Source organism: Enoplosus armatus, chromosome 6 (genome assembly GCF_043641665.1).
Source record: "Enoplosus armatus isolate fEnoArm2 chromosome 6, fEnoArm2.hap1, whole genome shotgun sequence".
Lineage (NCBI taxonomy): Eukaryota > Metazoa > Chordata > Actinopteri > Centrarchiformes > Enoplosidae > Enoplosus > Enoplosus armatus.
In genome coordinates this window covers 4411139-4424502 of record NC_092185.1, presented here as the reverse complement: position 1 = coordinate 4424502, position 13364 = coordinate 4411139, and the positions used below count along the sequence as shown (strand labels likewise).

General features: G+C 43.4%; 1 protein-coding gene across 1 annotated transcript in view; it reads right to left on the bottom strand.

Annotated features, from left to right (window-relative positions):
- LOC139287168 (metabotropic glutamate receptor 8-like) overlaps nt 1–6037 on the bottom strand; it is a 104295-nt gene extending 98258 nt beyond the window's left edge. The window contains exon 1 of the mRNA XM_070908164.1: nt 5495–6037. Coding sequence (XP_070764265.1) covers nt 5495–6037 — 543 coding nt within the window. The remainder of the gene's footprint in view (nt 1–5494) is intronic.
- Nucleotides 6038–13364: the final 7327 nt, after the last annotated feature.

The following is a 13364-nucleotide window of genomic DNA, read 5'->3' as shown; positions in this document are numbered from 1 at the left end:
AGGTCAGGATGGTGATCCATCACTAAGTCTCAAGACATTCAAGAGGAGTGTCAGGTCATTTGAGATACGTCTCTCGACATTTATGACAAGTCCAAGTCAAATCTCAAGTCATTTGTCATATGAGATTAGTCTGAGATAAAGCTAAAGGCACTTGACTCAAGTCTCAAGTCATGAAAGGGAAGTCTCAAGTGATTATAAATAAATCTAAATCAAGTCTAAAGTCTCAAGTAATGTTATGAGTCCACGTCAAGTTACAAATTGTTTGACACCGTAATGTTGTTTCTCCTGTAAAGTCTCATATCTCTGGAGTGAAGTGGCCATTTACAAGAAAAGTTTGAGTGTGAGGCAAGTCATCAAGACACGTTTCCCATTATTTAAAACCGAGTCAAGTCAGAGTCTCACATCACTGCAGAGAATTCTGAAGTAATTTGAAACCAGTCTAATTTAAGCTGTAAATCTCCAGTTAAAACAAGCCTCTAGTCGTTTGAGACAGGTCGGAGACAAGTCTCAAGTAATTAAGACATTACTCAAGTAATTGGAGACAATTTCGAGACAAGTCTTGATTGAGTTTCAAGTCTCTGGAATCAAGTCTCAACACACCTGGTTTTGACTGCCTCTCCTTTTCTTTTGTCCCACAGCTGAAATGTTTATACCCTCAGATGAACCATCTGCTGCTTGTGATTTGTCAGGAGTTAGCACAGAGTGGTGTGATACTGGCAGCTAACACTTCAGAGAGTGAAAACCAGCCTTCACGCGCCTTCAGACTGAACAAAGATCAGCTGCGTGAAAACTAAGTGAATATTTCTGGAGACCTCTGAAGCCTCTCAGACTCGCACAGTAAGTTGAGTATTTCTCTATCTCAACCTGGAAACTTTTTGTTTGGCTTCTGCTGATCTCCATCACCTCTCCGAGGATGAGTTGAATCAGCTGATGGGCCAGGTTTCCCGCCTTCATGGAGGTTATAATGTTCAGTTTTTGTTGAAGCTGTTTCAGAGAGGTGTCGATTAAAATTGTATGGCAGCTACAGTTACAGTGCAAAGAAGTGTTTCTAATATTTTGTCCATCCGATTTATATCAATAAGGGAAGACTAAATATAAAATACAAACACCGATCGATTGTGAGCACCGCAAACTACAATACTGTTGTATTAGACTGCATTAATTTAAGCTGACTGCTGTGGCTGAGCAGGTGATGTGGTGATGTGAACTCATACCTCCGTTTAAAGAAGAAACGTGCTCAGGTTGAACAGTTGGGCGTCTTGTATTGAAAATCAAAATGGTAAACTGATAAACTGTCTTAAATCAATATATCTTCATCAATAATGAATCCCATGACCACTTGTATGTAAAGTTGTCACTCAGAGGGACAGACGCAGATAATTCTTTCCAACTCTGCAAATCTACTGAGCTTTTTAGCCTCTTGTAGCTCCTACTTCACTGTGTGGTTGCTGTTGAGACGTTGTTTGGGAGCGTGATGTCCCAGACAATGTCACAGATGATATTGACTGACAGTGATACTTTTCTTCCTCCGTGGTTTGAGGCTCGACTCTCCTCCTCCCTCTGACTGTTTATATGAAACGATGTGGGAAGGTTCCCTCTGTTTTCATTCCTCCCTCTGTTATTTTCTCACCTCTTTCATTTTTTATTTCGTGTTTTTTGGCCGAGCCTGCGGCGAGCTCATAGACAGAGACTCTGTGCTGCTGTCTCTCCCACGCAGAGATGGAAATATAACGCAGCAGCGTGAGCGACTGTCGCAGCAGAGAGTCCTCCTGAAGACCAGGCCAGGATCAGACTGCGTGTTACTGTGTGAAATGGATGTGCAATCATTATGCAAATGCACTGAGAGCATATCACGGTTTCAGATGGAGGATCTCACCTCTGACACCCTCAGTGAAGTTTCTGAGGAGAGAGGAGAGAACTCCTCCGAATCAAGACGGGACAGAAACTGATGATTTATCTATTCTTACAGCCAGGACATGTCAGCACAGTAGTTGAGATAAGTCAGTAAAATATATTTACTATCTACTATATTCAATATCAATTATGGAGTAATGTAGTGTACTAGTAATGTCATATCTCACTCAAAAGACAAGCAACCACACAATTCTATGTAAATCTTTTCACGTACAAACAAGACAAATTTGTGATTATTCGTACCTCTCCTCGACTTTTCCTTCTCCTAAATGTCTCCTGAATATCTCCTGAATGTTTTCCCAACGTTGCCATTGCTGCTCTCATTAAACGCCACCATGCAAATGTACAATGTGATTGATCAGTCAATCCCCTGATGAGACACATCTCACTGATGACATCGTTAACGATTACCTCGTTATAAAATAAAATATGTGTGTTTTGCGGCGTGCTGTATTTCCCTGAAGCTCCGCTTTTCGTAAAAAAAAGTAGCAATTTGTTGTGACGTCAGTGTGGACGGTATTTATTTCAGGCTGTAATACACAGCGGAAAACCATGACAGTAAAACTCTTAAAAAAGGGGCCTGCTGGGAATTTGCTTCTCACGCCATAGCTGTCAAAGTGAAAATATGCAACAATAGTGTTACTTCCAAAACCAGTAGCAGACAGTAGCTGGAGTCAATGTTATTCATGAGTTCATATCTAATAACACTTTCAATGCAGAACTGGCTTGAAACCTTTAACCTGAGAGGGCGGTGAAACACTGTTCTTCAGCCGGGTGTTAAGTTACTCTTTAAGTTAAGGATCTGAATATCTCCTCCTCTACTGTCCCCCGCAAGACAGGTTCTGTTTTCTTTCATCCTTTTAATCCCATTTGACTTTGCATGCCTGCATCTAGAATATTTTAATTTGATGAGACGGTGCAGCCACAAAAAACATGGCTCAAGGACTTTGTATTATGTTACCTTAACTGAGAACATGTTACCGACTAAAAACCAACTCCTGGAGTCAGTCCCTGTTATCTGTCGGAGCTGAAGGTTGTGACAGCACTGGTGAGCGGCAGCATGGGTGAGAAAACCTCTGCATCAGCAAAAATCTGGCAGAACCCCCCCCCCCCCCCCCCCCCCCCCCCGCCCCCCGAGGGCCATCTCCAGCTAATTTTAGATAAGTGATGTTGTTGGGCCTTTCTGTCCTCATTAAGCTGGCCGCGCTCTAACACATACACATGAATCATACAGCTCATCACTAATTTAACGCAGAGGAATTTGTTTGCTGCTGTGCGCAGCAACACGCCGCCTCCAGATACAGTTTGTCTGCATGTGCAGAAGAAGACAAGGCAACAGCTGGGATCAACTTTTTATGTCAACGCACAGCGAGAAACGTCCGTCTGAAAACGTTATGGATGCTGCTCAGAGGATGAAGCTAATGAACACCTTCAACACTCAACTCCTCCCTCTGAGTGTCAGAAACTCAGAATAAACAGACTGAAAATCTGGACCTATTTCACCTGTCATAAACTACCTCAGTGCAATACATATATTTATTCATACGCAACAGTGCATACATACTTTTATTTTTCACTTAAATATTGTAAATGTGTATATTCTTTATATCATTTTTTTGTACATACTCTCATTTCTATATTCATGCTACTTTCTACTCTTGAATGGGAGCACCGGTACTGTATAATTTCCCCCCGGGGATCAATACAATATTTCTGATTCTGATGAAGAACTAAAGACCTCCACCACTAAGTGACCTTCAAACCAGGAAGTAACTGTGTATCACAGCTGAGATGACAACACTGTCATTCACCTGTGAGGACGTCCACTGCTAAAAGATACTGATTCAGTCGGAGACCAGCGTGATTCAAGGTAGTCCGTTCGGTTTGAAGATTCAATGTTACAGATCTTCTAATTCAAACTGTTAAATGTTAAAAAACAGTTCAGATTCTTCTCATCGCCTAATAATCTATATTTTTCCTCACAGATGCAAAATGTGACTGAGGAGTTAAAATGATGGTTCACAAGGAACAGAGAAGTGAGGAGAGTTGAAGACAAAAAACAAATCCATCGGCGTATCTGTTTCTCTCTCTGTTTTAAATTATTGTAGAAAGTGAGATTTTCATGTCTTTTTCTATCATAAATTAGCTCTTGGTGCTATATAGATATTGTGAAAATATCGCTCAGTCCACGGAGAAACGCACACAGCCCGTATACAGAAACTGTGCCTTTAAACGAGCCGTCAGGACATCTGTAAGGTTGTGAAGTCACAACCCTCAGCCACGCCCCCAGCAGGTCATCTGCTCCAATCACAGCACGCCCACCAAGTCCAGGGACACAAGTTGTCTTCACTGAAAAGTCCAAGTCTGTGACCTGGAAGCTTCAAGTTTCCACATCCCACTTGTGTGAGTTTCATACGGACCACAATTAGTTTCCAATCTAGTTGTGAATTTGTGATTTGTGAAAATCAATGCTGCTCATACACGTGTTAAACTGAGATTTAAAGTGAAACTTTAAGAGAAACTTTCTTCAGCAGATGAACACGAAAACAAACACACATCATTCTGCACAGTGAAGCTCTCAAACATCCAAGTGAAGTAACAATAAGCAAAACACATTTTTTGGCTGGAGAGGGACTTTAAACTGGACAAAATAAGGTAGTGAAACATTTAGTTTCGTCCCAAGTACGGAGACTCAGGTGTCATTGCGGCATCAGCATTGAAAATGTCATCGGGCCCGGCTGAACGCCAGCATCCCTCTCACTGTTCAAGTGATGCTTGAACACGAAGCGATCGGTCGATCTTTGCTGTCAATAACATATCAATAAATATGGTCCTCGTGAACAAAATGAGCTACTTGTTTGTAACTTGTTACTTGAGCCACGCAACATTTGAGCATCACTTCTGGTGTCTCATCCTCCCTGATGGGACATGATGCCGTACACGAAACAGCTGGTTATTTGGTGAACTATGTGTTGACTTTATGCATCCTGAATGGAACTATTCACATTAAAAATGCAGTTTTTGACCTGGAACTGAAAGGGTTAACTGACAATTTTTAAATGAGTGCTCTGTAACTCAATCACGTCTCCTGAGTTACGGGTTAACCGACAAAGGTCACGGGGCTTTACTACGAACGACAGCAGACAGATGTTTGCATTCACTTATGTTGTCTGAGCAACACCTGCAAAGAAAACCTGTTTGTCTCTCTTCTGTTTGACTCGAGCAGCTTCAGGATTTTTGAATCCACTGAACACGAGATTTATCCGGACAGTCAGAACAGCCAGCAGTCGCTCACACTGATAAAACACTTCATATTGACACCCGTCTCCTGTACATCACATCTGTCTGTCTTCTCTGGGTTAAAGCTGCTGTTCCTGTTTTTTTTTGAGGAATTTCAATTACAATCGTCTGAAAAGCTCTTCAACTACATTCTCTTCCTGTTCAGCTTAGAAAACTTAAACAAACAGAAGCTGAAGGAGCCTCAGAGACGATCAAACAGAAAACTGTCACGGTGACATTACAGATCTGCTCTTTTCACTGCATCCACCCAGCTAGTGACAACACATCAGCGTTCTCTTACCTTGAACAGTCGCAGGATGTTGGCCACCATGATCGACACAGAGCTGGCCGACGCCCCGATGACGCCCACCACTTTATCCGGCTTGGCGAAGATGGGCGGGTCTCCGTTAGCGCAGCGGACGTCAGAGCCGTCCCTCTCGATGAGTGCCTGGACGAAGGTGAGCGACTGCTCCAGGGCGTAGGTGTCACGCGAACACGTGTCCAGGATGCGTGCCCCGAGCGTCACGTTGGGCAGCAGCTCCGGGTCCTTGTTGATGAGGTCGATGGCGAACAGCATGGCCTCCAGCCGGTGGATGCCCTTCTCCTTCTTCAGTTCGCCGCAGGGAACGCCTCTCTCACCACGAGCGTGCACGGGGAACAACCCGCCCAGGATGATGTCACCATCGAGCCGGATGGAGTGGGCATACTCCTGCTGGGGCTGCTGGGAGTCCGCCAACACGGCGGGCTTCTGGGTGGCAGAGCCTAGCAGCCAGCAGCTCTTAAGCATCAGCAGAGAGAGGAAACAGTAGCTGGAAACGCTCTGAGGCTTTGAACCCCTCGCCATTTTGCGGTGGGTCGAGCTGCAGGGAAAGAGAGCGGTGATGTGATCGCACAATCAACAGGCAGGTGGCCGCAGAGGCGGTGCGGGCAGTGTGGCGAGGACAGGAAGAGCCAGACCATGGACCCAGGAGCAGGGTCAACCACGGTGGGCAGTCCCACCTACGAACACTGACCCCAAGGTGTTCCTGCAGTACAGGTTCCTGTGTCGGACATAGCTGTCTGAGGCAGCGGAGGAGACGGAGCTTCAGGGTCTCAGCAGCTCCCGTTTTACATTCTTCCAGTAACCTGTTGGAGATTCAGACAGAGGAGGAAACAATCAATGCATGATCAATAAACCAGAGATCCTGAGCACAGGTGCACCACAGGGTTGCTGTCTCTGTACTAAACCAAAACATCTCAAATCTGCAGATTCTTTCTCACACATTTAAAAGGTTTGACCCGTTACATGACATCTTACTAATTAACGTGTCGTATCTTGTTTGTTTAATACGTACACAAACAAATAGTAAATCAACATTTGTGGTGGAACTATCAGTTTTATATCCGTTGTACCTGTTTTTGTTTCCTGGCTTCATGTTTGAGTCCTCCACCAACCAAAAGATGCAGAATTAGTTAAGATGGCCTCTGACACTCTACAAGCAGGAAGTGGAACAGACTGTCTACGTTCAGGAGGGGGTCTATCACCTGGAATGCTTGTTAAATCTGATTGTTTTGGACCCTTAATGTTGTATCTGTGTAAATACTTCCTGTTTGAAGTTTTATTTTTAGGAAAGATACGTGAACAATAAAAGTCCAAGAAGCCTGTATGTTATTTGTCAAATCCATAATCTTTTCCAGAAGTGCTGCAGTAAGATTACTAATAAATACATTGTCCAAAAAGCTTATATATAAAATATTTATGTTGACATAAAATATTAATGTACCGGTGTAGTTTAAGCCCAGTGTCCACTGTGGGCTCATTTCATGCGATTGGAGAATGACGTTCAATAAAATATTACTTTTATTACCTTATTAGAGTTTCATGACATGTTGTAGATACATTCATGGTTCCAAGAGGATGAATCCTAAAGACTTTGGTGGTTCCCTGACCTTTCCTCTAGCGCCACCAGCAGTTCAAAGTGTTTACTTATCCTGTGAAATACCTCAACATCTACTTAATGGATTGGCACCAAATTTGGTACAGACCTTCATGGTTCCAAGAGGATGAATCCTAATGACTTTGGTGATCCTCTGACTTTCCCTTTAGCGCCACCATCAGGTCAAATGTTCTTTTTGTCCAATACATTAGTTTATGACAAAATACCTGCAAAACTAATGACATTCCCATCAGCCTCAGCTGTATTTATTTCTAATTAGCTAATGTTAACGGTTGACATGGTGTAAACATTACACCAGCTTAGCATCAGCATGTTAGCATAGTCATTGTGAGCATGTCAGCATGCTGACGTTAGCATTTAGCTCTCGTTGAACTCTTGTTCAATTATTCTCTTCTCTTCTTGTCCCACCAACATTTGCATCACTTAAACAAATGCTTCAGCTGCAACACTTTGGAAATTGTCAAACTGCACCAGCGACATTTGAACCTTTGGACGTCTTCATTTTAATTTGACACAACATCTCAAAACAGTGCGCTTCACAATGAGTGAAACAAGCTTTGGAGCTTCGGTATCATCCGTCCATCATTAGTCGTAACAATATGACGTGAACACGGCATTGGATCACAATGTGAAATGACCAGCGCCTGCCGGAGTGGGCAACAAATCAAATGACAAAATACGTCGTTTGGCCAAGCCCTCTAGAAGTGTTTTCTGATCTCACGCCCCGATCACCACTGATGAATAAATCTGTGTGATGATGTGACATTGATGCGGTTAGGTTTAGGGAAGAATCCTGGTTTGGGTTAAAATGACTACTTCTCCGAGGTTGAGGAGGCTTCATCGTCACGGTCATGCTTAAAATAAAGCAAAGTGGACTGTTGGTAGGAAACAGGAAACAGTCGTCTCCGATGTTTTGTTGACCCATCCATCCACCCCGACCCCCCCCCCTCTACACAGACTTTGATGCTCTGTAACTCTTTGGAATAAAGGAAATATTTTGTTTGGAGTGATGAATCACGTGTCTCTATCTGTCTCTATGTGATGGACAAATCTGTCTTCAGCTGTCCACATACTTTTGGCCATGTAGAGCATTTAACCAGATGATGGTTAAACTGTGAACTGTCTGATCACCCCCCCCCCCATTACATTTCTCACACACACACACACACACACACACATCCTCAGGCAAACACAATTACAATCACTGCCACGCGCGCACACACACCACGTTTACAGACGCGCGCGCAAACACATACATACGCTATCTCAAAGACACCCGCGCGCACACGGACACACACATCCAGAAGTGTGCACGCAGCCAGACCCCGTGAACACACACACATGCACGCGCACGAGCTAATCAGCACGAGCTCAAGTTACATTCCAGCAGAATCAGCTGAAATCAGAAAACCCCGAATCCCGATCATAAAACCAACCGAAACACCCTGAGATCCATCCAGCAGTCCGAGTGCCTCAATACTGATCGATAGCCTACTGATCGATAAACGACTTGATTGATTGATTGATTTTACTGGTGGATTTACAAGACAATTATCTGGGGGACCTGACAACGAGAGCTCGTATCTCCAACATGGTCCCATCCCAAGACACCAAGAATAACACAGATGGACTATTTTGTGTTATTAATAATAATAATAATAATAATAATCTGCAGCTCTTTAATTGAACATTAATTGTTTTTAAACCTGATATATCTGAATTGTGAATGTGATGTGTTCAGGTACCTCTTCTCTCCTCAGCAGGAGCAGGTGTTTCCTCTGTCAGTGTCACAGGTCAGACAGATGTTTTCTGTCTCCAGCTGTTTGTCACATCACACAAACATTTTCCGTTAAATTCCTCCGCGGGGACTCGATCCGGTTCCGCATCAGCATCCATCAACCAAAAAAACATTTAATCCAAATCCACTTTTTTCTGTCCCCGCAGTTACAGAGCAGAGCTGATCCTGATCCGGAGACGCGGTAAATTCCTCTGAACACTTCTGACGCTCCGGACCACCTGCAGGTGTCGACTCCCCGCTTCTCACCCGGGGATGACGCTCCGGAGCTCGGGTCCCTGTCCTCCCGCAGACAGCACTCAGATCAGTGTGTCGGACTGGTCACCACAGTAAAGAAATGTTCACATCAGGGTCGAGTGGTTACAGAAGACCGAAGTCACGGACGCGCTTTTTTTTCCACTTCTCGCAGCTCTCCGAAGTGCGCGGTGCGGTGCGGTGCGGCGCGACGCGGCTGTCCTGCGTCACAGGAAACACGGGAGGCTCTCGTGCTCATCACACCAGCCGTGCCCCGGCCGATGCGAGTCTGAGGGTCTCATCAAGTTCCCAGGTCACCGAGCCGGTCTCAGGTCGGAGCTGGGTCGGCATGCTCCCTGGTCCTGACGGAGGGGAAAGTGCGTCCAGACGAACACATGAAACCGGAGAGGAAGAGCGTGTGCGCGGCTCGTGCAGTAACAGCTGAAGGTAATGAGCTTCATTATGCAGCCAGTCAGAGAGAGAGAAGCTGCCGAGAGTTCCAGCGGCAGGCATGGAGGCAGGACGCCCCCCTGCGGACAAACACCGCAACGACACAGAAAAAGCTGCTGCAGTCCAGGTTTTCATTGTTTATCTTTATATAATATATATATTTGGACTCCAGGGTTGTTGTTGCATCATGTGACGAAGCTCTCCATCAGTCCCCAGAAAAGATCATAGTGATTTAAACATAATGAAGGACAACAATTTCCATTTTGAATCTCTGGTGCACTTAATGAGAGAGTTGGCTGCAGAAATTATAAACTTTGTTGTCACAAAATAAAACCACTAAGAAGAACAATAAGCATAGTCTTTAATTGTATAAATGTACTGACATTGAATGTACAGTATGACACTCAGACTTGGTCCAGTTTGTCTACAGATCTCTGTTGCATTTGCGATGATAAGGTTGCAACAGGGTGAACAGATTCTCCCTCAGGAAGGCCAGCGTCTTCCTCCAGGCGTCTCCCTGAGCGTGAGAATGAGCGCCCGTCTCTCCACCCCACAGAGCTAGTACTGCAATGACAACAGGCAAGAGACAATATGTGGAGCTGGTGCTTAAAGGCTGATTGGTTATTATCTAATTAAAGCCAAATTAATTTCTCATCTTTTGCATATTGTAACTCATTGTACTCTGTGTATGTTAGCCCTGTGCGGGCAGCAGCAGCTCTGAGACGGATGACAGAGAGGATTCAGGACCACATCCCACTGAGTCCAGGGAAAACACCAAAGTTCTGCCACTGAAGTGGGAGGCAGGAAACAGGAAACCTGCTTCCACTTTCATCAGAAATGTGCTAATTAACCAAAGTAGTGTGATTAGCTCAGACATTACAGAACTTTGTTACAGAAGGATTCGATGAAAAGCAACTAAAATGAATCATGTTTGTATTTATTGTACCAGTTTACTTAAAGGATCTTAACCCCTTTGGTTAGTGTTCGGGTACGACAGGTTGGTGAGCAGGTGGCTGTTCCCCGCCTGTTCCATCATCTCCTTAATCTGTGTAAAAGTTCAAAACAATACTCATATTTTTCACATGGAGTCATACGGTATTCATTTTCTTGAATTTTCTTTCCTTACTCATATATATATACATGTATATAAAAAGCACGAAATAAATAAATATTGAATGACACAACAATTGAATTGAATGTGTGTGTATATACGTATATATATATATGTGTGTGTGTGTGTGTGTGTAATTGTTGTGGACAGAGCACAAACAAAGCCAAAGAGGAGACGACGCCAGGAAAAAGACGAGTGCTTTAGTTTCAAAGTCTGTGTGGAGCTTTTGGTCTGTTACCTTTTCCAGCAATTAACCATTAACATTCTGAACAAAGAAAACAATTGGTTCATGATTTATCCCATTCAAATGTCTGTTAGCTGGGTCTGGCAAGCTAAGTTGGGGTCTGTGTGTGTAACATAATGGATAAAGTTACTGACAACCGAACAACTCACTTGCTAAAGTAAGCAAATATGTCTTCCACAGATCCATCCACCGGCTGCAAATGAGTCCCACTAATACACACCACACACCTGAGCTGAGATACCACACACACACACACACCACATACACTTTCAATATACAGAACTTAATGCAGAATAAGCTGAAAATCAAAATAAAAACTTCACGCTTTTAAGCTTAAAGCTTCTTTGGCAGCCAAAGAACTGAGCAGAAATGCTGCTGAAAACATGCAGGAATTGTGTCTCAGTTATAGTGTCAGTGTCGGTAACACTTCATGGATGTGGAAAAGTGGATGAATCTCCAGAGACAAAGGCAATAAAAGTCACCGGAGTGGGTGAGCAGGTGAGCAGGTGAGCAGCAGAGGGATATACTGGACTTTGCTGTTTCTGTGCTGTGCTATGAGGGGAGACCAGATTGAAATGGTTTGAACGGGTCATTGGAGATGAGGTGGACTTGGAGCTCACTCCTTATCAAACTAACTTGTCAGCACAAGTTGACCTGCTGAACAACAAATCCTCCAAGTTAAACTACAAAACACGTTTTCAGGTTAGAGTTTAAGGAAAGATCATAGTTTGGGTCAAAATGACAGAATCAGAATCAGAAATACTTTATTGATCCCCGGAGGAGAAATTGTACAGTACCGGTGCTCCCATTCAAGAGTGAAAGTAGCATCGTTTAGAGCTAAAAGTATGTACCAAATATAAAATAAAAATATACACATGATGACTTTCCGTGTTCGGCATGAAGACGTTAATGTCCGCGACAACCGCTGTAGTCTCATTTAGCCACTTGTTAGAGTGTTAAAGCTTAAAAATTCATGAGTGGGGGTATCTACTGACGTGTTTTATGTCGTAGAACAAAACGTTAAAATCTCTTAAGTTTGTGTTAACCAGAGACCTTATTTCAGGCATGTCTAAAAACCAATTCAAAGACCCCACTGACTGCGAGACGAGGGAACCGGTAGTGTAATTCCTGCAGCGCTCTGTCGTACAGCGCTGTCCAGGGCTCAGCCCATCTTCAACAATGTATATATTTTGAATGTACCCTATTTCAGGCGCCATTCTCCTCCCCTTCGGCTAACTGCGTATTACTATTTACAAAGTCTGTGGTTTTAACGGGTCCCGTGAGCTCCTCCAGAGTTTAAGTATAGGTAGGCTTCACCTCTACGACACTGATGATCAAGTTATGTTTCTCTTTTCTAACAGCAAAGGTTGTATCACATAGTCTGCATACATCGTTTACAATTGGTAGCTGGGATTCAACCATTTTTAATGCCAGGCCTCGCCTCTCCACGTGCTACCAAATTAAATTTCCCCCCAGACACTATTTTGCAAAGGCACCGTCGCTGCATCCTGGGCTTAGTGCCGCCCAAGATGATTGTGATTAGTTTAAAGAAAAACAAACAAGCCAGAGCAGTTTTTTCCCCCCCTATCCCAGAGCGACGATGGGTTGAGCCAGACCTTTCTCCAAAGTGTGGAGAGAAGTCTCACTATGTGAGACTGATTATTTCTAAAATCAGTTTGTGAGACATGGAATCCATCATACATGCTTTCATTTCCTATTGTTTAGATGACTGTACTGGTCTCCTAACTGGCATGAATCAAAAGATAATTCACAGACTCCAAATTGTACAGAATGCAGCAGCTAGACTACGAATAAAAAGAAAAGAGATCATATTACTTTACGTTACATTGACAACCAGTTTATTACAGAATCAACATTAAGGTTCTTTTTTACTTCACAAGCACTTCACTGACTGGCCCCAGACTATATCTCTGTATTACTGTGTCAAGTCAAGTCCATTTTATTTACACAGCCCTATATCACAGATACAATCGATTCAGATGAGGAAAATCTCCACCAAAAAATCCCTTTGATGAGGAATAAATGGAAGAAACCTCAGGAAGAGCAGCAGAGGAGGGATCCCTCACACAGAACAGACAGACAGGAAGTAGATGTAGTGTGCACAGAACAGACCAACATAGTAAAATTACAGTATGAACAATCTGGACCCATATTCAAATGGGTAAATTAATCGGCAGGTGTTAATTTACAGCATGTGTATGTGCAGGTTGGTTTATGTTTGTATGAAATGTATGTCGTTATGCTTGTAAAGCACTTTGTAATCTCTGGTTTTGATAAAGGCTAAATGCTATAAACAAACTTTATTATTATTATTATTATTAGACTAGAAATTTTCGATTTTCGATTTTTTTTTCAGTTATTCATCCGTTGTACTGGTGA